The 22859-nt window shown below is 51.3% G+C and overlaps 1 protein-coding gene and 1 long non-coding RNA gene across 4 annotated transcripts; one reads left to right on the forward strand and one right to left on the reverse strand.

Moving 5' to 3' along the window:
• Positions 1-6254: 6254 nt before the first annotated feature.
• Positions 6255-10306, reverse strand: LOC132342410 (uncharacterized). 3 transcript variants are annotated; one of them, XR_009490780.1, is made up of 4 exons: positions 8951-10306; positions 7756-8691; positions 7270-7559; positions 6255-7012 (listed from the first exon to the last, which is right to left on the reverse strand). It is a non-coding gene; the product is annotated as an uncharacterized lncRNA (long non-coding RNA). The 3 variants fall into 3 exon arrangements; XR_009490779.1 differs by having other exon boundaries at positions 7270-8427; positions 8607-8691; positions 8951-10305; XR_009490778.1 differs by having other exon boundaries at positions 7270-8691.
• Positions 10307-10382: 76 nt separating this feature from the next.
• On the forward strand, positions 10383-16998 carry MGAT4F (MGAT4 family, member F). The gene is made up of 4 exons (NM_001375384.1): positions 10383-10465; positions 13984-14113; positions 14872-15028; positions 15750-16998. The coding sequence occupies exons 1-4, from the start codon at positions 10458-10460 to the stop codon at positions 16895-16897; spliced, it is 1443 nt and encodes a 480-aa protein (NP_001362313.1). The 5' UTR covers positions 10383-10457; the 3' UTR covers positions 16898-16998.
• Positions 16999-22859: the final 5861 nt, after the last annotated feature.

Below are 22859 nucleotides of genomic sequence, written 5' to 3' on the forward strand. Positions count from 1 at the left end.
AGTGACCACCTCTTTCCTACTCGGTTGTTGATTTCCACGAGTCATACTTTTCCTGGTGTCAGATCTGTTGTGGGGATTATGGAGGAGCCAACATTTAAATCTCCGCCATCTGTGTATTTGTAGCTTCAGTATCATGAATGAGCCACAGTTTTCATGATTTGGGAAGAGTTATTGATTTCATGAATCAAGTAAAGGATTTGCAATGACGATAGGCAATTAAGATTACAATGATGGCTGGTAAACCTGTGCTCTGCTGAACTTTATGTTTCGTAGGGAGGATCTTCAAGCATAGGACATGCTGAAGGGCATTCATCTGTGTGACAATTCTAGGTTAGGGGCACGGTTTCGGCTCCTGAGACATCTGGTTTGAATGCAAATGCTTCTCAAGTAATTCGGGTGATTGGCATGACTGCTGTGCTGAGATGAATGAGCCCAAAGACAAAATGTTTCCTGCTGTTTGTGTATCAGGGTGGGCGGAGTAATGGATTGGCTCCCTGAGAGGCCGAGAAAGCGCTGCGGAATACTCATATTCACTACTGCAAGTACACTTGTGAAGTGAATTTTTACTCATGTTGAGTTAAGGGTACGGCCTGAGGAGGGTGGAAATCAGTGTAGGAAGCGTCCTAGGACAGTGAAGACTGGTCCCATGACCTTCCCGAAAGACTCAGACAAGACTGAGTGACTGAACAACCACAGCAAAGGAAGTGTGCTCACCACAGTGTGGGGCGTGGAGGACGATGTCCAGGGAGAACTGGCCAAGACCATTCCTGTCAAACCGCCTCCTGTACAAAGGAAAAGAAAGCCTGGGGCCCCTAGTGCACCGGGAGTGTCCGTGACACGACCTCCACGAGGGCTTCCCTGGTGGCACAGTGGTCAGACTCTGCCTGCCAGGGCAGGGGACGAGGGTTCAGTCCCCGATCCAGGGAGACTCCTCGAGCTGTGGAGCAGCTCACCAGTGCACTTACTGGGCCTGTGCTCGGGGGCCCTCGCCCTGAAACAGGAGACACCACCACGGTGAGACACCCGAGGACCACACTAGAGGGCAGGGATACGCTGCTACCCCAGCAAACGTGTTCCATGGGTCAGTGTTTTAGAACAGTGGGTGATAAACCATTTTGACTGGTTGATCTAAATTTTAATCACTCAGAGGTGCATTTATTCTAAAGGATTACCCTAACCAAAACTGACTTTTTAACAAAAAAACATTTTATTTTATATTGGAGTATGGCCGACTAACAATGTAGCGATGGTTTCAGGCGCACAGCAAAGGGACTCAGCCATGCATGCACTTGTATCCATTCTCCCCAAACTCCTCTCCCATCCGGGCTGACGCAGAACATTGAAAAGAGTTCCCGCTGCTATGCAGTAGGTCCTTGTTGGGTATCCATTTTAAATACAGCTGCTGCTGCTGCTGCTGCTAAGTCACTTCAGTCGTGTCCGACTCTGTGCGACCCCATAGAAGGCAGCCCACCAGGCTCCCCTGTCCCTGGGATTCTCCAGGCAAGAACACTGGAGTGGGTTGCCATTTCCTTCTCCAATGCATGAAAGTGAAAAGTGAAAGTGAAGTCGCTCAGTCGTGTCCGACTCTTAGCGACCCCATGGACTGCAGCCTACCAGGCTCCTCCGTCCATGGGATTTTCCAGGCAAGAGTACTGGAGTGGGTGCCATTAAATACAGCAGTGTGAGTAAAAGTTACCTCTTGAAATTGGCTTCCTGAATGCGCTCTCTTGAATTCTTTTTCCATGACCTCCGCTGGGACTAGTCTTGAGGGGAGGTGATTTAGAGCCCCGCAGGTCTTGTGACTGTTAAGCGCCCACCAGCACAGGTTTTGTTTGTAGTGATGCTTTCTAAGGCCCACTTGACTTCACATTCCAGGATGTCTGGCTCTAGGTGAGTGATCACACCATCGTGATTATCTGGGTCGTGAAGACCTTTTGCCACCTCATGCAAAGAGTTGACTCATTGGAAAAGTCTCTGATGCTGGGAGGGATTGGGGGCAGGAGGAGAAGGGGACGACAGAGGATGAGATGGCTGGATGGTATCACCGACTCGATGGACGTGAGTCTGAGTGAACTCCGGGAGATGGTGATGGACAGGGAGGCCTGGCGTGCCGCGATTTATGGGGTCGCAAAGAGTCGGACACGGGAGTGACTGAACCGAACTGAACTGAAACTGAGCATAGGTTTTAAAGTTGTTGTTACGGAAAATGGCCACATGATGGCACCATTTCCCACTTTTAAATTTCATTTTGTCTTGGCGTACAGTTGGTCAGATGTGTTTGTTCCAGGTGTGCAGGAACTTGACTCTTTTATACTTAGACATATATCTTTTCCTTTTCGGGTTCTTCTTCCCACATGGGTTATTACAGTGTGCTCAGTAGAGTTCCCGGTGCTGTTCAGTAGGTCCTTTTTGGTTATCTATTAGATATGCATTAGTGTGTATGTTTTTCTGTGGGGATGGTCTTGATCCCTGTCTCCTGTACAATGTCACAAACCTCCATCCATAGTTCTTCAGGCACTCTGTCTATCAGATAGATCTAGTTCTTTGAATCTATTTCTATACAGAGAAATAGATTCCACTGTATGATCATAAGGGATTTGATTTAGGTCATACCTGAATGGACCAGTAACGCTGAAGAAGCTGAAGTTGAATGGTTCTATGAAGACCTACAAGACCTTCTAGAACTAACACCCAAAAAGATGTCCTTTTCATTCATTTCAGGAGACTGGAATGAAAAAGTAGGAAGTCAAGAAACACCTGGAGTAACAGGCAAATTTGGCCTTGGAGTACAGAATGAAGCAGGGCAAAGGCTAATAGAGTTTTGCCAAGAGAACCCACTGGTCATAGCAAACACCCTCTTCCAACAACACAAGAGAAGACTCTACACATGGACATCACCAGATGGTCAACACTGAAATCACATTGATTATATTCTTTGCACCCAAAGATGGAGAAGCTCTCTACAGTCAGCAAAAACAAGACCAGGAGCTGACTGTGGCTCAGATCATGAACTCCTTATTGCCAAATTCAGACTTAAATTGAAGAAAGTGGAGAACAGAGATCATGCCATCATTTTTGAGATTGCATCCAAATACTGCATTTCGGACTCTTGTTGACCATGACGGCTACTCCATTTCTTCTAAGGGATTCCTGCCCACAGTAGTAGACATAAGGGTCATCTGAGTTAAATTCACCCATTCAAGTCCATTTTAGTTCGCTGATTCCTAGAATGTTGACATTGACTCTTGCCATCTCCTGTTTGACCACTTCCAATTTGCCTTGATTCATGGACTTGACATTCCAGGTTCCTATGCACTATTGCTCCTTACAGCATCGGACCTTGCTTCTATCACCAGTCACATCCACAGCTGGATATTGTTTTTGCTTTGGCTCCATCCCTTCATTCTTTCTGAAGTTATTTCTCCACTGATCTCCAGTAGCATATTGGGCACCCACTGACCTGGGGAGTTCCCCTTTCAGTATCCTATCATTTTGCCTTTTCATACTGTTCATGGGGTTCTCAAGGCAAGAATACTGAAGTGGTTTGCCTTTCCCTTCTCCAGTGGACCACATTCTGTCAGACCTCTCCACCATGACCTGCCCGTCTTGGGTGGCCCCACACGGCATGGCTTAGTTTCATTGTGTTAGACAAGGCTGTGGTCTGTGTGATCAGACTGGCTGGTTCCAGATAGAAAAAGGAGTACATCAAGGCTGTATATTGTCACCCTGCTTATCTAACTTCTAGGCAGAGTACATCATGAGAAACGCTGGGCTGGAAGAAGCACAAGCTGGAATCAAGATTGCCGGGAGAAATATCAATAACCTCAGATATGCAGATGACACCACCCTTATGGCAGAAAGTGAAGAGGAACTAAAAAGCCTCTTGATGAAAGTGAAAGAGGAGAGTGAAAAAGTTGGCTTAAAGCTCAACATTTCAGAAAACTAAGATCATGGCATCTGATCCCATCACTTCATGGGAAATAGATGGGAAAAGAGTGGGAACTGTGTCAGACTTTATTTTTTGGGGCTCTGAAATCACTGCAGATGGTGATTGCAGCCATGAAATTAAAAGACGCTTACTCCTTGGAAGGAAAGTTATGACCAACCTAGATTGCATATTGAAAAGCCGAGATATTATTTTGCCAACAAACGTTTGTCTAGTCAAGGCTATGGTTTTTCCTGTGGTCATGTATGGATGTGAGAGTTGGACTGTGAAGAAAGCTGAGTGCTGAAGAATTGATGCTTTTGAACTGTGGTGTTGGAGAAGACTCTTGAGAGTCCCTTGGACTGCAAGGAGATCCCAGTCTATCCTAAAGGAGATCAGTCCTGGGTGTTCATTGGAAGGAATGATGCTGAAGCTGTAACTCCAATACTTTGGCCACCTCATGCAAAGAGTTGACTCATTGGAAAAGACTCTGATGCTGGGAGGGATTGGGGGCAGGAGGAGAAGGGGACGACAGAGGATGAGATGGCTGGATGGCATCACTGACATGATGGACATGAGTCTGAGTGAACTCCGGGAGTTGGTGATGGACAGGGAGGCCTGGCATGCTGCGATTCATGGGGTCGCAAAGAGTTGGACACGATTGAGCAACTGAACTGAACTGAGTGTCTAGGTTTTACTACCAAACTCTTAATTTATCCCACCCCCCAACTGTGCAGAAGGACAGATGAGTGGATACAGGACATGGGGTACATACACACAGTGCAGCATCACTCAGCCATCGAAAAGGAGGCGACGACGCCATTTCTAGCCACAGGGGAGGGATAGAGATGATCATGCTAAGTGAAGTAAGTGAAACAGAGAAAGACAAATATCGCATGGTATCACTTCTCGGTGGAGTCTCAGTTCGGTTCAGTCGCTCGGTCATGTCCAACTCTCTGCAACCCCATGAACTGCAGCACTCCAGGCCTCCCTGTCCATCACCAACTCCCAGAGCCTACTCAAACTCATGTCCATCGAGTCGGTGACGCCATCCAGCCATCTCATCCTCTGTCGTCCCCTTTTTCCAAGGAGCAAGCGTCTTCATTTCATGGCTGCGGTCACCATCTGCAGTGATTTTGGAGCCCAAGGTGGAGTCTAAACATGGATATGAATGAACTTTACAAACGAAAAAGAGCCTCATAGACTTAGAATTCTAAAAGAAACTTATGGCTACCACAAAAGAAAGGTGGGAAGCCAGAAGAAATTAGCTGGTTCAGATTAACATACGCACACTGCTGCTACTGCTGCTAAGTCGCTTCAGTCGTGTCCGACTCTGTGCGACCCCATAGACGGCAGCCCACCAGGGTCCCCGGTCCCTGGGATTCTCCAGGCAAGAACACTGGAGTGGGTTGCCATTTCCTTCTCCAGTGTGTGAAAGTGAAAAGTGAAAGTGAAGTCGCTCAGTCGTGTCCGACTCTTTGCGACCCCATGGACTGCAGCCTACCAGGCTCCTCCACCCATGGGATTTTCCAGGCAGAGTACTGGAGTGGGTGCCATCACCTTCTCCTATATGCACACTACTGTTTATCAAATAAGGACCTGCTGTATAGCACAAGGAACCCACTCAGCACTGTAATAATCTATACGGGAAAAGAACCTGAAAAAGACATATATACATCTAAACAAATCAAGTTGCTGTAGATCAAAAAGAAAAAAAAAAAAAAAACAGGACATTGTAAATCACCTATAGACTCCAATTCCAAATATACTGAAAAAATAAGACCAGAACGCTGACTCTGTCCCACAGGCCTTGGTGGCCTGGGCTGGGGTCACAGCCCCGGAGCTTGAGCAAGCTTGGTTGCCAAGGCTGGGGGTGCTGGGAGGGTGTGCCAGCCCACGAGTGCCTCTGATAGCCCTGGAGGGCCCGCTCCCGTGCTTGAGGCCACAGTGTACAGATCGCGGCGGGCCCTCCTGCGGTGAAGCCAACCGCTGCACCCACACGGGGCTGGGGCCTCGGGGAGGAGCTCTGAGAGCTCCCTGGGCTCCCGGTCTCCTGGGGATGGGCGTCCCACCTCCAGCCTCCTCAGTTAGGGTCTCCCCACCTGTGATGCCAGCACCGACCCCACAGTGCTGTTGCAGGAAGTGGGATGTGCTGGGGGATAAAGAGGCAGGGGGAAGAAGTCTTGAGACACAAGCCTTGGGGTTTTCTTCTGGCACATTCCGCTGGAACTGACAAGCAAGGAACCGGATTTCCCCCGCCCCCCATCCCCCCCGCCCCCATCCCCCCCCGCCCCCCATGCCCCCCCCCCCGCCCCCGCCGAAGCCCTGGTCGCCTGAGTAACCAGCGTTGCGCCTGAAGCAATGCTGCCACCCCGTGGCCGTTTTCCGTAACAACAACTTTGACACCAGTCTGCGGGCTAAATTGCTTAATCCTGTCTGACTCTTTGCGACCCGGTGGACCATAGACCGCCAGGCTCCTCTGTCCACGGGATTCTCCAGGCAAGAATACTGGAGTGGGTGTCATGCCCTCCTCCAGGGGAATCTTCCCGATCCAGGGATCGGACCCGCATCTCTTACATCTCCTACATTGGCAGGTGGGTTCTTTACCAGTAGAGTCAACTGGGGAGCCCTGAAACCAGTCTGATGGGCTCCGAATATTCACAAGGGCTGCCGAGCTGGAATGGACTCCTGCCATTCTATGCTCGGAAACGTCCTAGCATAGGTCATGAGAGGTGGTCCTGGGAACTAAATGGACACAGGGCAGGTACACGGGAGAGAAGCATTCACACTTATTTCCCACGGGTTTGATGTGACCCAGGGTGCCCTCCTGAGGAAATTAAGACCCAGAGAAGAGGCAAAACCTAAATGCTTTTCTGTTGGGTTGAATGAAGAGGGGCGATTGTGCAGAAGGAACCACAGACGTGGGGAGGCGACGGAAGATGAGAATGTTGCTGAACCAAGTCTGTGTATGCAGACTTCTCTCCTCCACTCTCTGCCCCTGACAGCAACGTCGTCACGCTCCTTCCAGCAGACGGAGGACATCTTCCATGGGGGGTCGGGTGGGGGAGAGGTGTCCTCTCCTGCTTCCTGGAAGAAAGAGGGCAAGGCTCTGCACACCTCTGGCACCTGCTGTATTGAGGGTGGGGCTGGGGGGTTGTTCCCTTTTGCTGATGTTTTTTGAAGTAGCTCAGGGACTTCCTTGGTGGTCCAGTGGCTGAGAATCCGCCTTCTGATGCGGGGGACGTGGCTTCAATCCCTGGTTGGGGGACTAAGATCCCACAGGCGGCAGGGCAACTACGCCCAAGCACCACAGCGAGGGAGCCCTGAGCGCCCCCACTACTGACCCGGTGCCCTCAGGAGCGCGTGCCCCGCAACAGCAGAAACCGCCCGGTGCAGCCAGAGTGGCTGTGGCTCCAGGCAGCATTCCGGTTTCTTTACACCCAGGTTCTTTGCCTGCAGTCTCGCTTCGGACAGGAGGAGGGCAGCTTCTTCTGACCTAATGAGGCCGAGTGGGCAGGGAAGGCAAGACAGTGGGGGACAGGGGACGGGCCTGTTCTCTTCTCTCGTGTTGGGAAGGTGACTCTGCTTTGGCCAGAAAAGATCTGATCTCTCCGTGAATCACCCAGCAAGATGTCTACCGAGAGGAGCAAAAGCAAAGTCCCGGAGAAGGTTGATGGTGGAAGCCGGGGTCTCCCGAGCAGTGGTCTTGGGGGAGGCACACCACACCCCCGGTATCAGGACCACTGTGTCTGTGGCCGGTTTGGGGGGCGGGTCATTTTGAATGCACGGTGCTGCCGCTGGGCCACCTTGGGGCACTGTGTCCAGCCCACCTGAGTGGTGCTGCTGTGCCCACGTAAGACGGGGGTCACCAGGAGTGGCACCATGCCAGAGAAACGACACAGCACTGAGTCACGGAGCAAAGGCACCTCTGAGACCGCGGCTCTCTGAGCTGGATGGGGTTGGAGATCGGTAGGAGATCTGTTTGCTTGTCTGCTGGGTGCGAGGTAGGGGAGCGCCGTTCTCAGCACCGAGAACGTGGACGGGAGGCGACGTCCACCCTCGAGATCTCCCGCTGTCAGCTGCACGCACACCGCAGGCAGCCCAACACGCGGTCAGCTCCCGCAGGCGCCCCACAGGTCTGTCAGAGGGCGGCGCGAGCCCCACCCCTTCTTCCTTTGCTGGGGGTGGGGTCTCCTGGCCTGGGGCTGTGCCCTGTGGCACCCATGCCAGGACCCGACCCTCAGGGAGTGGTGCTGCCTGGGTGCCTCAGGCAGGCAAGCAAACTCAGACGCGGAGAGAGTGCCCGTTCCGGAGAGAACGGTCAGCTCGTCAGCAGGGAGGTGTCTGGTGGGTCTCCTGGGGAAGGACGCTCGCGGGTCTCTGCACACCGTCCTGTGCATGGTCTTCTGGGGAAGGATGCTCGAGGGTCTCTGTACGCCGTCCTGCGCTGTCTCCTGGGGAAGGACGCTTGCGGGTGTCTCCGCACGTGGCGTGCGCGCAGGCTGCGCATCCGAGAAGGACAGGAGCAGAGTCGACCTTAACGAGTCCTCGTCCAGGTGGGGTTCCCTGTGGGCACTCAGCTCACACGTGCGCCATGCTGGCACCACGGGGGCCTCCACTGCCCGCCCTCCTCGTCCCCCAGCCCCTCCTCCACGACAGGTGTTCCCCGGTGGATGTGAACCTGCCACATCCGCAGCGACCCCGGTCATCCAACCACGTTCCTCTAGGCCGGATGCTGTCCCCACACTTCCAGGCTCTTGGCCAGCCTGCCAGGGAGTTCACTGCCGTCATGGGTCAGCAAGGATGTAACCCCGGCCCACTTCTATACCAGCTGATGGCCTGGCACGTCCCCCGGGCACATTCCCTCACCACTGTCTTTTGGAGCCCCTGGTGACTGAGGTCCCAGAGACACTGCGTCTGCATTTCGGTGGGCATACCTACAAATGTAGCCACCCACCATAAGCCATGGCTGCTAATAGATACTACGCATATACCTATGGGAAGGGTTGAATTTTTTAAACTCACAACCAGGTACTGCTGAAGAGCAACTGGAACTCCCATACCATGCCGGTGGATGTTTCCAGTGGGGCACCGCTTTCGAAAGAGTTTAGCAGTTTCTCGTCATGTGAACAACACATCATATGACACAGTAGCTGCACTCCCAGGTGTTTATCTGAGAGAAATAAAAACACATTACACAAAAACCTGACAGGGAAAGTCTTTAGGAGCTTTATCTGTGATTGCCAAAGGCTGGAAACAGTCCAAACATCCACCAAACTGTGACTGCAAAGATGCTGCGGTCCACACACACAGTAGCACATCCCTCAGCAGGGAAGACGAAGGAGGTACCAAGATTCGCGAAACATGGTGACGCTCAGCAGCATGAACGGGGAAGAGGCAGGCTCAAGAGGAGACAAAGGACGTGGCTCCCCTGACAGGACCCTCTTGGGACAGAGAACAGGTGCATGGTCGCCATGGGCCGGAAGTGAGGAAAAGGGCTGGATCCGAAGGCACACGAGGAGCTCTGGAGGCGACGGTGTCCGCCTTGCCGCGGCTTGATTACAATGGCGACTGTGCAACCGGATATGTACGGTGAAAGTTAGGGAACGCTACAGAAGAAGGTGGGTTTTACTGCATGTAAATTATGTCTTAATTTACAAAAGGGATAAAGCACAATGAGACACCAACACAGCCCTGCTGGAATGGCTCAGACGGAAGGACCGAAGTAGCGAGCGCTGCCAAGCAGGCAGCTGGCGGGGATGCACAGTGGTGCGGCCACTCTGGAGAACAGCCCGGCCATTTCTTACGCAGTTAAACCTGCACCTACCACACACACCAGCCACCGCAGTCTTATTTACCCAGAAACTCGCTCCTGAATTTCTAGAGCAGCTTCATTCACTGTATTCAAATGCTAAAACAACCGAAATGCTCGTCAGAAATCATAGAAAGATAAATAGAGGTAAATTCTAGAAAAGGCAAACCACAGTGATAGAAACCTATCGGTGGTCCTCCAGACCCGGGGGTGGGCTGGGGCCGGGAAGGCGGACACCGGCTGTAAAGGGCGCAGAGCGCCTCTCCAGGGACTGCTCTCCGTCTCGATGGTGACTCGGCTCCACCACGGCACACGTTTGCTAAAGCGCAGTGAGCTGTACGGTAAAAATGGTTTGTAAGGTATCCGTCGGCACAGCTGACCTAGAAACTGAAAAACTGATAAATTATTCTAACAAAACGGTACGGCCTAGGCGCCAGGTTAGAAAACCGTCCCCAGGAAACAGGGACGCGCAGAAACCGCTGTGATTTGTCACAGAGATGGCGCTGCACCGGGGTGCCTGCTCGTCCACGCGGGAAAGCTGGCGGGGCTGGAACCCACACGCAGGTTCCTGAACCTGAACACACAGGACACCGGCATTATGACCTCGCAGAGGGGGAGGGGGCCACGTGATGTTATGCAGAGTGCAGTAAAAATAGATCAGCAGAACGACACACGAGTGGAAACAGCTGCAGGCTTACGCCCTTCCTGGATTTTGCCGAGATGCCAAGGTAATTCAGAAGGCGGGGGGAAGCGTTTTCTAAAAACGGTGCTAAGCAACCGGGTTCAGTGCAAAGAAACGAGCCTCAACCCCTGCCTCACGCCACACGCAAGCACACACTTGAGATGGACACAGACCTAAAGTTAGAAACGAGCACTGTATCCTGCACAGTGAGGGAAGCATGGGCAAGTGGGAAAAAGAGGCGGCAGCCCCTCAACAGCAGGTGTTCATTTAGGACGTTTATCTGACAAGGGCTAACGCCTAAAGCACGTAAGGGAGTCATTCAAGTCCACAGCAGAAAACAGTAATAACAACTCAGTAAAAAATGGGCAAAGGACCTTTAGAGACATTTCTCAAAAGCAGACACTGTGAATGGCCAACAGGTACATGAAAAGATTCCCAACATCATCAGCCACCCGGGGCCTCCTGCATCGCAGGCAGATTCTCTACAAACTGAGCTACCAGGGAAGCCCTCATTAGTCACCAGGGAAATTCAAACCAAAACCACAATGAGATATCACCTCACTTTCGTTAGAACTGCTTTTACTAAAATAATAATGTTTTGGCTAGGAATTGAGGGAAAGCAAACACTTGTACACTGTTAGTGGGAACATAAATTGGTACAGCCATTATGGGAGTTCCTCAAAAAATTAAAGATAGAACTAACTTATGATTCAGCAATCCTATTTCTTGGTACTTATAAATCCAAAGGAACTGAAATCAGGATCTCAGAAAGACACCTGCGCCGCCATGCTCATCGCAGCATTATTTAAGAAAGGAAGCAGCCTGAATGTCTGCTGACAGAGGAACAGATGAAGAAAATGTGGTGGATAAACACTGAAGGAAGTATTACACAGCCTTTCAAAAGGTGGAAATTCTGCCTTTTGTGACAACGCGGATGAACTTTGAGGACCTCATGCTAAGTGAAATAAGCCAGACACAGAAAGACAAATACTGCATGATCTCATTTATACTTGGAACCTGAAATAGTGACACTCACAGAAGCAAAGAACAGAAACGTCAGTTGCCAGAACCTGGAAGAGGGGAAGAGGGGGGTTCTTATCAAAAGAAGCAAAGGTGAATAGGCTTCGGGAGCTAAGGTACAGAAGTGCAGCTATAGTCACCAATGCTGTGTTTTATACATGAAATTTGCTGAAAGAGCAGGTCTTAAAGGCCTTCACCGCAAAGGAGGGAAACCAAAAGGAGAGAAGAGAGGAGGAGGGAAGAGGCAACCACGTGAGGTGACTGTGGCAATCATTTCACAGTGTAAATCTGCATCAAAGCACCGCTATACACTTAATACAGATAACTCTTGTCAGCCGTAACTCAATAGAGCTGGAGGGGGAAACCAAAACTGTAAAGCTTCTAGAAGGATCATAAGAGAATATCTTCGCAACTGTAGTATACGATCTTTCTTAAACAGGATTTTAAAAAGCACTGACCATAAAAGAAAAAAAATACATTGAACATCAAAGTAATACATAACTATTTAAATTCTTAAAGTATTTTATTTATTTTGGCCTCACCATGAGGCATGTGGGATCTTGGTTCCCAGACCAGGGATCGAACCTATGCCCCTTGAAGTGGAAGCACAGTCTTAAGCACTGCATCACCAGGGGAGTCCCTATACGTAACTTTTTAATGCAAGAAAAAAAATGTTTTCTAGAGATTCTCTAACCATCCTAACTTCAGAACAAACCTTTGAATGGCTTTTGTTTGCCTGCTTTTTTGTTTTTTGATTCCCAGAGGAGAAAAGAGGGAGGGGAGGGGGAAAGCTTGGAAGAAGATTCAAAGAGGGGAAGAGAGGAGAGGAGAAAAGTCTTTAGTTCAAAAAGTTCTGTCCTGTTAGAAGATCACAGTAGGTGGACTTGTCAAAACCACACTATTATGGATAAATAACACGTGACAGGTGCACAGAGACACACACAAGGACACGCACGAAGAGAAGGGAATCCCGCCGTGTGTGACCAGGACAGGCCTTGCGAGTACTACATTAAATGAAATAAGTCAGACAGAGAGACACATTCTGTAAGATCTCAGTGGTCTGTGAAATCTATAAACAAACAGCGCCACAGAAGCGATCAGAATTGTGGCGACCAGAGGTGGGGTGGGAGGGTGCTCTAGAGGAAGGTGATCACAAGGCACAAACGTGCAGGTATCAGGTAAGTGAGTCCTGGCGACGTGATGGACAGCAAGGCAACTGCAGGGGACGCTGCTGTGGGGTATATTTGAAGGCTGCTGAGAAGGTAAATCTTAAAAATTCTCATCATAAGGAAATTTTTTTCCTTTTTTTTTTCTTTTTGGTATCTGTATGAGGTGACAAATGTTAATTTATGGTGGTAATCATTTTGCAGTTTATATAAGTAAAGTTATTATTCTGTTCACCTTAAGCTGGGGAGGGAAAGAAGAAAGAACTGAAATACATTCTTAGTAACGATAAAGGCCAGAGAAAGAGAAGAGAAGGGAACTTCAGAGGCCTGGGTAGTCCTGGGCCCGGGGGAGAACTGGAGCTTTGGAAACAACTTGTGATGCCTTAGAGACCAGGCAGGCAGCCTGGGATGGGGGGCAGGATGGGAGCTCTCCAGTCTGGGGAGGGTTCTTCAATACCCACCCCTCGTCTACTGACTCAAACTGACAGTTAACTTCCAGACTCCTGGGCTTGAGACAAAAGCCTGGAAAGCTGGCTTGCAGACTCAACCCTGGCCTCACCCAGAAGCAGGTACCTGCCGTGGGGCTGGGGTACTGGGCAGCCCCCATTCAAGCTGAATAAGGGTTGTCAAGCAGGGTTCCCCGGGAGGGATGCCCAGGTTCGGCCACCTCAGAAGAGCCCTCTGGGCCCCATCCTACAGCATTAAAGGGTTTTCTCCTTGATCTCAGGGAAATTTCTGCTCTCTGATAAACCCTCAAAGCACCTTTTCTATGAGACAAAAATCTTCATGGACAGAACACTCTAAACCTGGTCAAGACGTCACATGATTAGGAATTTCCAGCCACTTAAGGTTTCCACCCTTCTGACCAGCCGGGGATGGGAGAGAGACATGTACTAACCAGCTTCCCTCGGTCCCTCTGATTTGACTCAGAACCTCGTAATCTGTCAACCATAATCCCGGGAAAGAGAAGACTCAGAAGGCAGTGAGAGCTGACAGAGGAGCCCCAGTCGCTGGCCAGTCAGTCACACCCAGGCGGAGACGCCAATTGAGTCTGAGGTCTGGGGAAGGCCTGATTAACGCCAAGCCCTGCCTGTCCTCCTCTTGGCAACGCGTCCTTTGGGCGGGGTCACCACTCCAAGAGCGGATGCAGGACAGATGTGCTCCGGTCTCAGCTGGAAGCCCCGACGAAGGGGAGGGGGCTGGACACGACCAGCCCCCTTGGCCTCGGTCTCCCGGGGGCCATCAGCCTTGGCCTCTGTCTCCTGGGGGCCATCAACAGGGGCAGGTCAGCCGGGCGGAAAGGCTCGGGAGACTCCAGGAGAGGCGGGGAGGAAGCGGGAGCCGAGCGTGCCGGGCCCACACCTGCCTGTCTCCGCAGAGCTGCTCCAGGTCCCCGGACCGTGCACGGCTGCCTCTGCAAGTACCTCATGGTCGTCGTGTCCCTGATCCTCCTGGGCTCCTTCCTCCAAGAGAGGCTTGAAGAACAGCTTATGTACAGTTTACTGGTGGTGAGTTCCCGGGGGGAGCTCGGACCACATGCTGGTCCTTCAGTGGGGAGTCTTCCCAGTTACGCAGACGCCCTAACCTCACTGTGCACACTCTAAGGAGAAAGCTCTGGAAGGATCAGAAGTGGGTCAGAGACAGGATCAATGCTGAGCCAGCCTTGATACAAAGTTGGGGTAAAGGCGAGGAGGAGGGGAGGGCGTTCACGTGCGCAGGGGCTGCCAGGACCCGCCTGCCGGGAGGGCCGCCCGGGGGCCACATCCCTGAGCCCTGAAGGAACTTCCCAGCGGCAGGCACTGCTGCACCTGGAGGAGACCGAGTCCTGCACAGGCCACGCCGGGGCCTAGAGCCCACGCTGTTCTGGAAGGCTTCAGACCAGCCCGAGCTTAGCGTAGAGCGGGTAAAGAAGGTGCTTCAGAGACGTGTGTGCGGTCAGAACTGGGTGAAACAGAGCTAAGCACAGGACCACCACCAGCCTTCAGCGTCTGTTGCAGAGCCCAGCACGGGCTGAGCCGAGAGGTGACCTTTGCCAGCTGGAGGGTGGAGTAGTCAGACACGGGCCAGGTGGAGGCAGGTGAGTCTCCATGCTGCATAAGCCAGGCCCTTCCCGTCGGCCTTCTGCACAAGCTGGAGCCCCCCCACCCTTTTTAGAGAGCCCTGTGTGTGCCCATGATGAGAGGGTGCTGGTTGGCCGCATCCCGGGCTCGCCTGGCCTGGCTCTAAGGGGCAAGCCCAGGGCTGATGCTCACCTTACTCTGAGCAGGAGGAAAAGAAGAAGATACTGTGGCAACTCAACCAGCAGCAAATCAGCTCTGAAATCAAGAACCATCTGCAGGCCTTCAAGGACATGCAGAAAACCTCCCCAGGGCTCCAACGCGCCAAGTACAAGCTCCTGGCCGGGGCCCCTCCCCACAAAAAGAGTGAGTAGGTGCGAGGTCGTGGCCAGACTGGGAAACAGCAGACCAGGGGCACAGACCGGCCAGGAGAAGGAGGGCGGCCGGGGCGGGCGGTGCAGCTGCCGGTGGGGACAGAGGGTGCTCCGAGCCTGGGCCGGCCGCAGAGTGCGGAGCAGGCATCTTTGCTCTGTACCTGCCACCCCCCAAATGAGCAACACGCTAAGAAGCACAGAGCAGCCTCTTAAGGACTGTCCATCAGGGAAACTCACTCAGGACAGGCCCCTCGGGGAGGGGGACAGGTGGGAGAGCGCCCGCAGGAGATGAGAAGAGAGCCTGGCCAGACAGGGAGGGGGCAGCGATAGGGACCTCTGGGCTCTGCACTGCCAGGCCCCGTGGGTCTACACAGTTCCCCAAAGAGCCTCCAACCCAGGTCTGGCAGACACACAGCCACTGGGTTAACTCTGAGGTCAAGGCCAGCAAACATCCCATTGGACCTGGCAATCTTCTCCATCCGAGGAGCCTTGTCCTTCAAATGACACCCCCAAGCCCCCCGGCCCCCGCCCCAGCCAACAGCCTTTCAAAATACAGAGGAGAGCAAGCCGCGTCCCTCTCCTGCCCAGCAGTCAGCCCTCCCTGGGAATGGAAGTGGGCGCTCCTCTCGGGCACTGGCCCTTAGGGCGGCTGTGCGGGGGAGACCTGGGACCTGCCCACCCTCAGGAGGTGCTAACTGCCACCCCCGCCCCAGAGCTGCTGACGGTGGGCATCTCCTCGGCACTGCATCCCCACGAGAGCCACCTCCTGGACGCCCTGCGCGCCCTGTTCCAGGCGTCCTCAGGCCCCGAGCTGGGCTGTGTCGTGGTGCTGGTGTCCCTGTCCGACTCCGACCCTGAATGGCTCAGCCAGACGGTGGCCAACATCTCTGACCTCTTCCAAGCACACATCGAGGCCCGGCAGCTGCTGGTGGTCCGGGCCCAGCTTGGCGGGCCCCCTCCCCTACACACCCTGAGACCAGAGGACCTCCCCTCGTCCTGCGAGGCCCTGTACTCCGTGCAGAAGGCCGACCACGCCCTCCTCATGAACTTCGCTGCCAACCTCTCCGAATACTTCCTGATGCTGGACGACCAGGTTCGCTGCATGCCCAAGTTCATTTCCACCATCTACTGGACGCTGTCTGCTTGGAAGGAGCTGCCTTGGGTGACCCTAGAGTTCTCTAGCCTGAGCTTTGCGGGGAAGGTGTTCCGCTCCAGCGACCTCCCCCGCCTGGCCTCCTTCCTCCTCGTTTTCCCCAAGGACACGCCCATGCACGTGCTTCTCTCTGAGTTCCCTCCTCTCCTGGCCCAGAGCACGCCAATCCGCTTCGGCTCCTCAGTCTTCTACCACGTGGGCAACCGTTCAGGGCTGGAGAGCGCCTGCTTCCCTGCAGACAAGGAGAAGGTCTTTGGCGAGCCCGACAACCCCCCAGCCAGCGTGCGCACGGACATGGTGATGCTGTCCGACAACATCCCGCAGTACGCCTACACCCTGAACAAGGAGAGCTTTGCCACCCTCAACCCCGTCCGAGGCAACTACCTGACGGTGATCCTGGAGGAGCCCCAGAAGGTCACCCGCGTCGAGGTGCTGACGGGCTCCGACAAAGAAGGGAAGCACCAGCTGCGGCGAGGGCAGGTGGAGCTGGGCTTCGGGCCCCTGGAGGACCTCCAGGGCTGTGCTCGCTACACCCTGCTCGGCCCTGTGGTGGAGGGACGCCTGGACCAGATGGTGTCTTATGAAGAAGACTCCCTGGAGGCGCTGGGCTGCATCCGGCTGCTGGTGCTGGAGGCCCAGGAGTCCTGGCTTCTGATCAGGCAGATCAAAGTCTGGACCACGGAGTATGACGAGGAAGAGGAAGGGTAGACCGCGCCGCAGGGAACCAGGAAGGGTGGGGCTTGGGGATGGAATCGGCTCGGCTGGCAAGAAATAAAGGTAGAAATTGGTCAAGGCCTGTTCACTCTTGAGCTGGACGACCACGTAATTTGTTCTCCTTCCCGGGACACTGTTGAGAGTGATAGTGAGAGGAAGCAAGAGTGAAACTACACAGGTGAGCAGGCATAAACCGGACCACCCCAGGCGAGCTGAGATGCCCCGTCACCCCAACTCTCGGTTTTCGTAGGCTGCTTCAGAGGGTAGGCGCAGACCGAGGAGGGCACCAATGAGACAACACCCTTCTGGCTTCCGGGGGCCAGAGGGAGGGAGGGAGGCACCAGGAGCTGCCTTGATTCTCATCCACACACAATTATAACATCCCAAGATCTTTCCAGGAAGGACCTGTCGCTCCACCATGGTCATGACAGCACCATGATCATGGAGGGGGCTGACGGCAGCTCACGTCCACACGCCTGTCTCGGTCAGGTCAGGCTCTTATATTCCAGGGGTTATAAACAACAGAACTTTACTTCTCATGTCCTGGAGGCTGAGAGTCCAAGGTCAACGTGCCGGAAGGTTCAGTGTCTGGGGAGAGCCCACCTCCTGGCTCACAGACGCTGTCTTTCTGCTGCGTCCTCACACGTGCACCAGGGGGCAGGGGGCTCTCTGCCTTCTTTTATGAGGCACCAATCCTATTTTTGAGGACCCCTCCCTCAAGCCCCATTCGCCTCCCAAAGGCTCCACCTCCTATTGCCATCCCCTTGAGGGTTAGGATCTCAAGGTATGAGTTCTGGGGTCGGGGGGGACACATATACACCAGAGGAAGACCCAAGCCTCTAATGTGTCAAGGCTTAAACCTTGCTGGAGGAAAGTCTGCTTACCTGGGACTCAGGAATGGACGTTTCAAGTATTCATGAATCTTCTAGAACTGTGTTTACATACATGCATTTTTCTAAGGAGAGGGCAGTTTACTTTCCCCCGAGCATTGAAATGTCCCCTATCTGCCTCGTAAAGTTATGAATAGCTGAACCAGCAGCTATAACCTTCTAGAGGAAAGAAACAATATGTAACTTAGAAATCTTTCTATTCCCATCGAAAAATAAGAAGGCAGAATTACACATTCCTGCCTGTATCTATTCAGGAAATATTTGGGTACAGACTCAAGGTTAGTAGTAATAATATGAACCAAACTTGAGTGACACCAACAAAGAACTTAATGCAAAATCAATAATTAAAATTAAATGCAACATAGGTACCAGTTCTCTTTCATTTGATGAACGAAATTGATGAAGCCCAATAAAAACATAAATGAAAGGGTTTTGTAGGGTTTTGAGGGGGTTTTGAAATTTTTCCTGAAGTTAACTTTTAAAAAAAATAGTGTTTGAACATAAGTAGTTGCCTCTCCCTGAGGTATTTATTCTCCACTTCACTAGAAACGGAATAACATCATGGAAGACCGTGCACGCGCACATGCTCAGTCGCTCAGTCGTGTCCGACTCTTTGCAACTGGGGACGGCAGCCCGCCAGGGTCCTCTGCCCATGGGACTCTCCAGGCAAGACTACTGGACTGGGTTGCCATTTCCTTCTCCAGGGGATCTTCCCTGACCCAAGGATCAAACCTGCATTTCCTGCGTTGGCAGGCAGATTCTTTACCAGTAAGCCATACATCTAAAAAGATAAAAAAATACCATGTTCCTTCCAATATGTGTTAACCAGTAAAATGAACGCAAAGTCTTTGGGTGAATTTCCATTTAAAATTTTGATAAGGCTTTTTTCAGCTGACAGAAACCCTTTTTGCATTAGCCTGATAATTCTTCCTTGCCTTGATATCTTGCTGTTGCTTTCAGTCAGATGCTATATGTATTTTGTTCAGCTTTTCTAGTTGTCTGAAATAAGAAGTTTCAAATTACCTGATTGCTATTATAAAAAAAACTTTTAAGTATGACTTGAAAAGATCTTCAAGACACAACCATTAAATGAAAATACTCAGGCTTCATTACAGTATTTTCAATACAGAATTTATTAATTTATGCAAAAATATCTATACATTTCTATTCAGTGTAATCACAAATAAACTACCGAAGATTTTGCTACTAGCAGTTTTTCTGACTATGAACCCTTATATTAAACAGGGCTTCCCTGGTGATCCAGTGGTTAAAAATCAGGGGACACAGGTTTGACCCGTGGTCCGGGAAGATCTCACTTGCCTGCTGCTGCTGCTGCTGCTGCTAAGTCGCTTCAGTCATGTCCAACTCTGTGCGACCCCATAGATGGCAGCCCACCAGGCTCCCCCGTCCCTGGGATTCTCCAGGCAAGAACACTGGAGTGGGTGGCCATTTCCTTCTCCAATGCATGAAAGTGAAGTCGCTCAGTCGTGTCTGACTCTTAGCAACCCCATGGACTTCAGCCTACCAGGCTCCTCCATCCATGGGATTTTCCAGGCAAGAGTACTGGAGTGGGGTGCCATTTCACTTGCCTAGGGGCTACTAAGCCCGTGCAGCCTGGCGCCTGTGCCCCACATGGAGAGAGCACCACCACTAGAGGAGCCCTGCCCACTGCAACTAGACAAAGCCTGAGCGCAGACAGAGACCCAGTGCAGCCAAAAATAAACAGATGCAGAAACTCTTTAAACAAAATAAAACAACTAAATACACCAGATGTAAGACTTAAAAGTTGCTGTTATGTGTATTCAGTCCAGTTCAGTTGCTCAGTCGCATCTGACTCTTTGTGACCCCATGGACCGCAGCACACCAGGCTTCCCTGTCCATCACCAACTCCTGGAGCTTGGTCAAACTCATGTCCATTGAGTTGGTGATTACTGGGATGAAAACAATATATGAAATTCTCAGAGACCGAATAATTAAACAAAAATGGGACTCCAGATAGGTCAACAACGACTTAGGCTGGTTTCGCCCTGAGGGAATTCAGCGTCTGTGATAGTAGGTGGAGTGGGGTGCAAGCAAGGAGCAATGGATGGGATCACCCAGGATTTCAAGATATGGGAGACAATCAGCTAAGCAACAATACCGCGAACTACACAGTCAACACAAAACTGGAAACGCGCACAGAAACCAACCAGGCGGCGGCTCAGCAAGTCCCAGAGAACTGGAGAGGCGCTCCAAGACCTCTGGCGACACATTAGCTTCTAACCCACCTGGTCTCCAAATTAATGACAAAAGGAAAGATTTTTAAACCCAGACTTGAAAAATAAACACATATTTCAAAATAATTTATAAGCTAAAGAAAAATCATTACAGAAGTTAGAATATATTTACAGCTGAATCATAATGGAATTACTAATAGGAAAACTTGGGTCATGCAGTTAATCCTGTTCCAGAAGGAAATTAACAGTCTTAAGTGAAAATAAGTGAGACTAATAAATAAAATAAACGAGACTAAAAATTAAAACGATAAGCATCCATCATAAGAATTTAGTAAAAATAGAAAAAAAAAAACAATGAAGATATAAGAAAAGATGTCTTCAATATAGGCCAAATTTAACAGCGTATGAAGAAGCATCATAAAGAGAAAGAAAAGGCAAGCTACACATGGGAGTATTGTTAACATGTAACAGACGAAGATTATCCACCCAGAAATATATAAAGAACAAGTAGAAATCAATGAGAAAAAGACAGGCAACCCCATGGGCCGAAAACCTCAACAAGGAACCCTGCAAATGAGGAAGTGTTTCACAAGGAGGTCCTCTCACTTTTCCTCAAAGAACTGCAAATAAACATCAAAACGTCTGAAGTTAGGAAGTACCGCACGTCGGAAAGAATGTAGAACGAGGGGTGGTAAACTGCAGCCAGCCCTTTGCTTGTGGACCAAACACAGCCCATGGACCGCTTCACCAATACAGCTGTGTCGGAGCTCGGCCATAGTCACTTTTCTACACGCTGTCCAGCACTGCTTTCGTGTTTCGAGGCCAGAGTTGAATAGCAGTGACGGATACTCTATAGTTCACAAAATCTAGAACATTTACTGTCTGGCCCTTTAGACAAAGTGTTTGTCAGCCTCCGATGTAGAGAAGCAAGAACTCTCCTCTCTGCTAGTGGAGGGCAAACCACCACAGCTGCTTTAGAAAACTGTGTGCAGAATCCACTGCCTCTAACACGGTGCACCTCTCGGTGGGGCAATTCCATTCCTGGGCACACACTCAGCAGAGATCCAAGTGCCTCCAGAAGACACGGAGGACAAGGTATATAGGAGCATCATTTGTAACGGCCCCAAATTGGAGGCCACCCAAATGGACATCAGTACTAGAACAGGTAGGTATTGACAAATTTGATCTAATCATACAACAGAACACTAATCAGCAATGAAAATGAATAAACTGTGATCACAACAATACAGATAGATCTCACAAACAATGCAAAAAAGATGTTACATACAGAAGACCACGTACTGTATGATCCCATTAATACAAATCCCTGCTGCTGCTGCTAAGTCACTTCAGTCGTGTCTGACTCTGTGCGACCCCATAGACGGCAGCCCACCAGGCTCCTCCATCCATGGGATTTTCCAGGCAAGAGTACTGGGGTGGGGTACCATTGCCCTCTCCGAATACAAATCCCTAAAGGACCGCAAAACCAGCAGTCCCCCCCTGTGTCATTTGAGGCTGATACCCAAGTCTTACTGACTATGGAAGTTTCTCCCACCAGTCACTTTGCTCAAAGGAGAAGCCCAGCAGAGTCACCTAAGAGGAAAATCAATGGGACATAGAGACAATCAGTGTCCTTCAGAGTCGCTGAAGGTATGAGGGCTTTGATGGAGAAGGGAGGTCATCTCAGGAGGAGGGAGTTAGGGAGCTCTTCTGAGCCTGGAGCTTCACCACCCATTGTCCAGTCTAGTGAAGGCCGTTCTGAGGGTCTGGATAGCAGGGGATGGGTGGGAATTGGGTGACTTATCTCTTGGGGAGCCTGGAGGTCAGTGCTCATCACCTGAGCTGGTGTCCTTTGGGTCACTTGGGAGTGTCTCTCTGTGTCCAGCTCCAGACTGGAGAGTCTGGCCACCACTCTGCCCCCCTCCACCAGAACAGGTCTCTGAGTGCTTTTCTGTGGGGTCTGGAAGGGGTTGAGTATCAGTTCATCTGAGGGTTTCTGGTAATGCTGGATGAGGATCGACTATCTGTTTTTGTAAATAAAATTTCACTAGAAAGTAGTTACTTTTATTCATTTATGTATTATCTATGGCTGCTTTCATGCTACAGTAGCAAAGTAGAAGAGTTGCTACACAGACTGTATGCCACCGAAATATTTACTGTCTGACCAAACAGAAAAAGGTGCCAACTCAGACCCACACAGAGGGAAGACCACGTGAAGATACGGTGAGAAGATGGGCATCTACAAGCCAAGGAAACAAGCCTCGGGAGATATCAAGGGCAAATGCCATTCCAGTTGGGAACTGCGTATTAGAGAGAATGGCCATCCTGGCCAACGTGTGTTCCAGGCTGTCAGCATCTGTGTCTGACTCCTCCTGTCCCAGGCTTCTCCTGCCAGCAGAGCTCAGCTGTAATCCCTAACCGAGCATCAGTACTGTCTGCTGAGTCACTGCAGCAGCTGACGCCTGTTGAGAGCTTTGCTCTGTGACAGGCCACACGCTAAGTACCTTACATGTCTCACTTAGGTCTGACATCAACCTATGAACTAGACAAGACAATAGCACCCATCCATCTGTAGACAGGAATCACAGAGAGGTTGAGTAAGTTGTCCAGGTTCTGATTCAGTTTCATCTACCCCCAAAGCCAGGTCTTCGGCCCTGGAGGCAGGAGAACCCAGATCCCGGTAAGTGCTCAGTCCTGTCCGACTCTTTTGTGGCCCCATGGACTGCAGTCCAGCAGGAGCCTCTGTCCATGGACTTTTCCAGGCAAAAATACTGGGGTGGGTTGCCATTTCCTCCTCCCAGGCATCCTCCTGGCCCAGGGATGGAACCTGCATCTCCTGCATTGGCAGGC

This window comes from Bos taurus, chromosome 16, assembly GCF_002263795.3.
Source record: "Bos taurus isolate L1 Dominette 01449 registration number 42190680 breed Hereford chromosome 16, ARS-UCD2.0, whole genome shotgun sequence".
NCBI lineage: Eukaryota > Metazoa > Chordata > Mammalia > Artiodactyla > Bovidae > Bos > Bos taurus.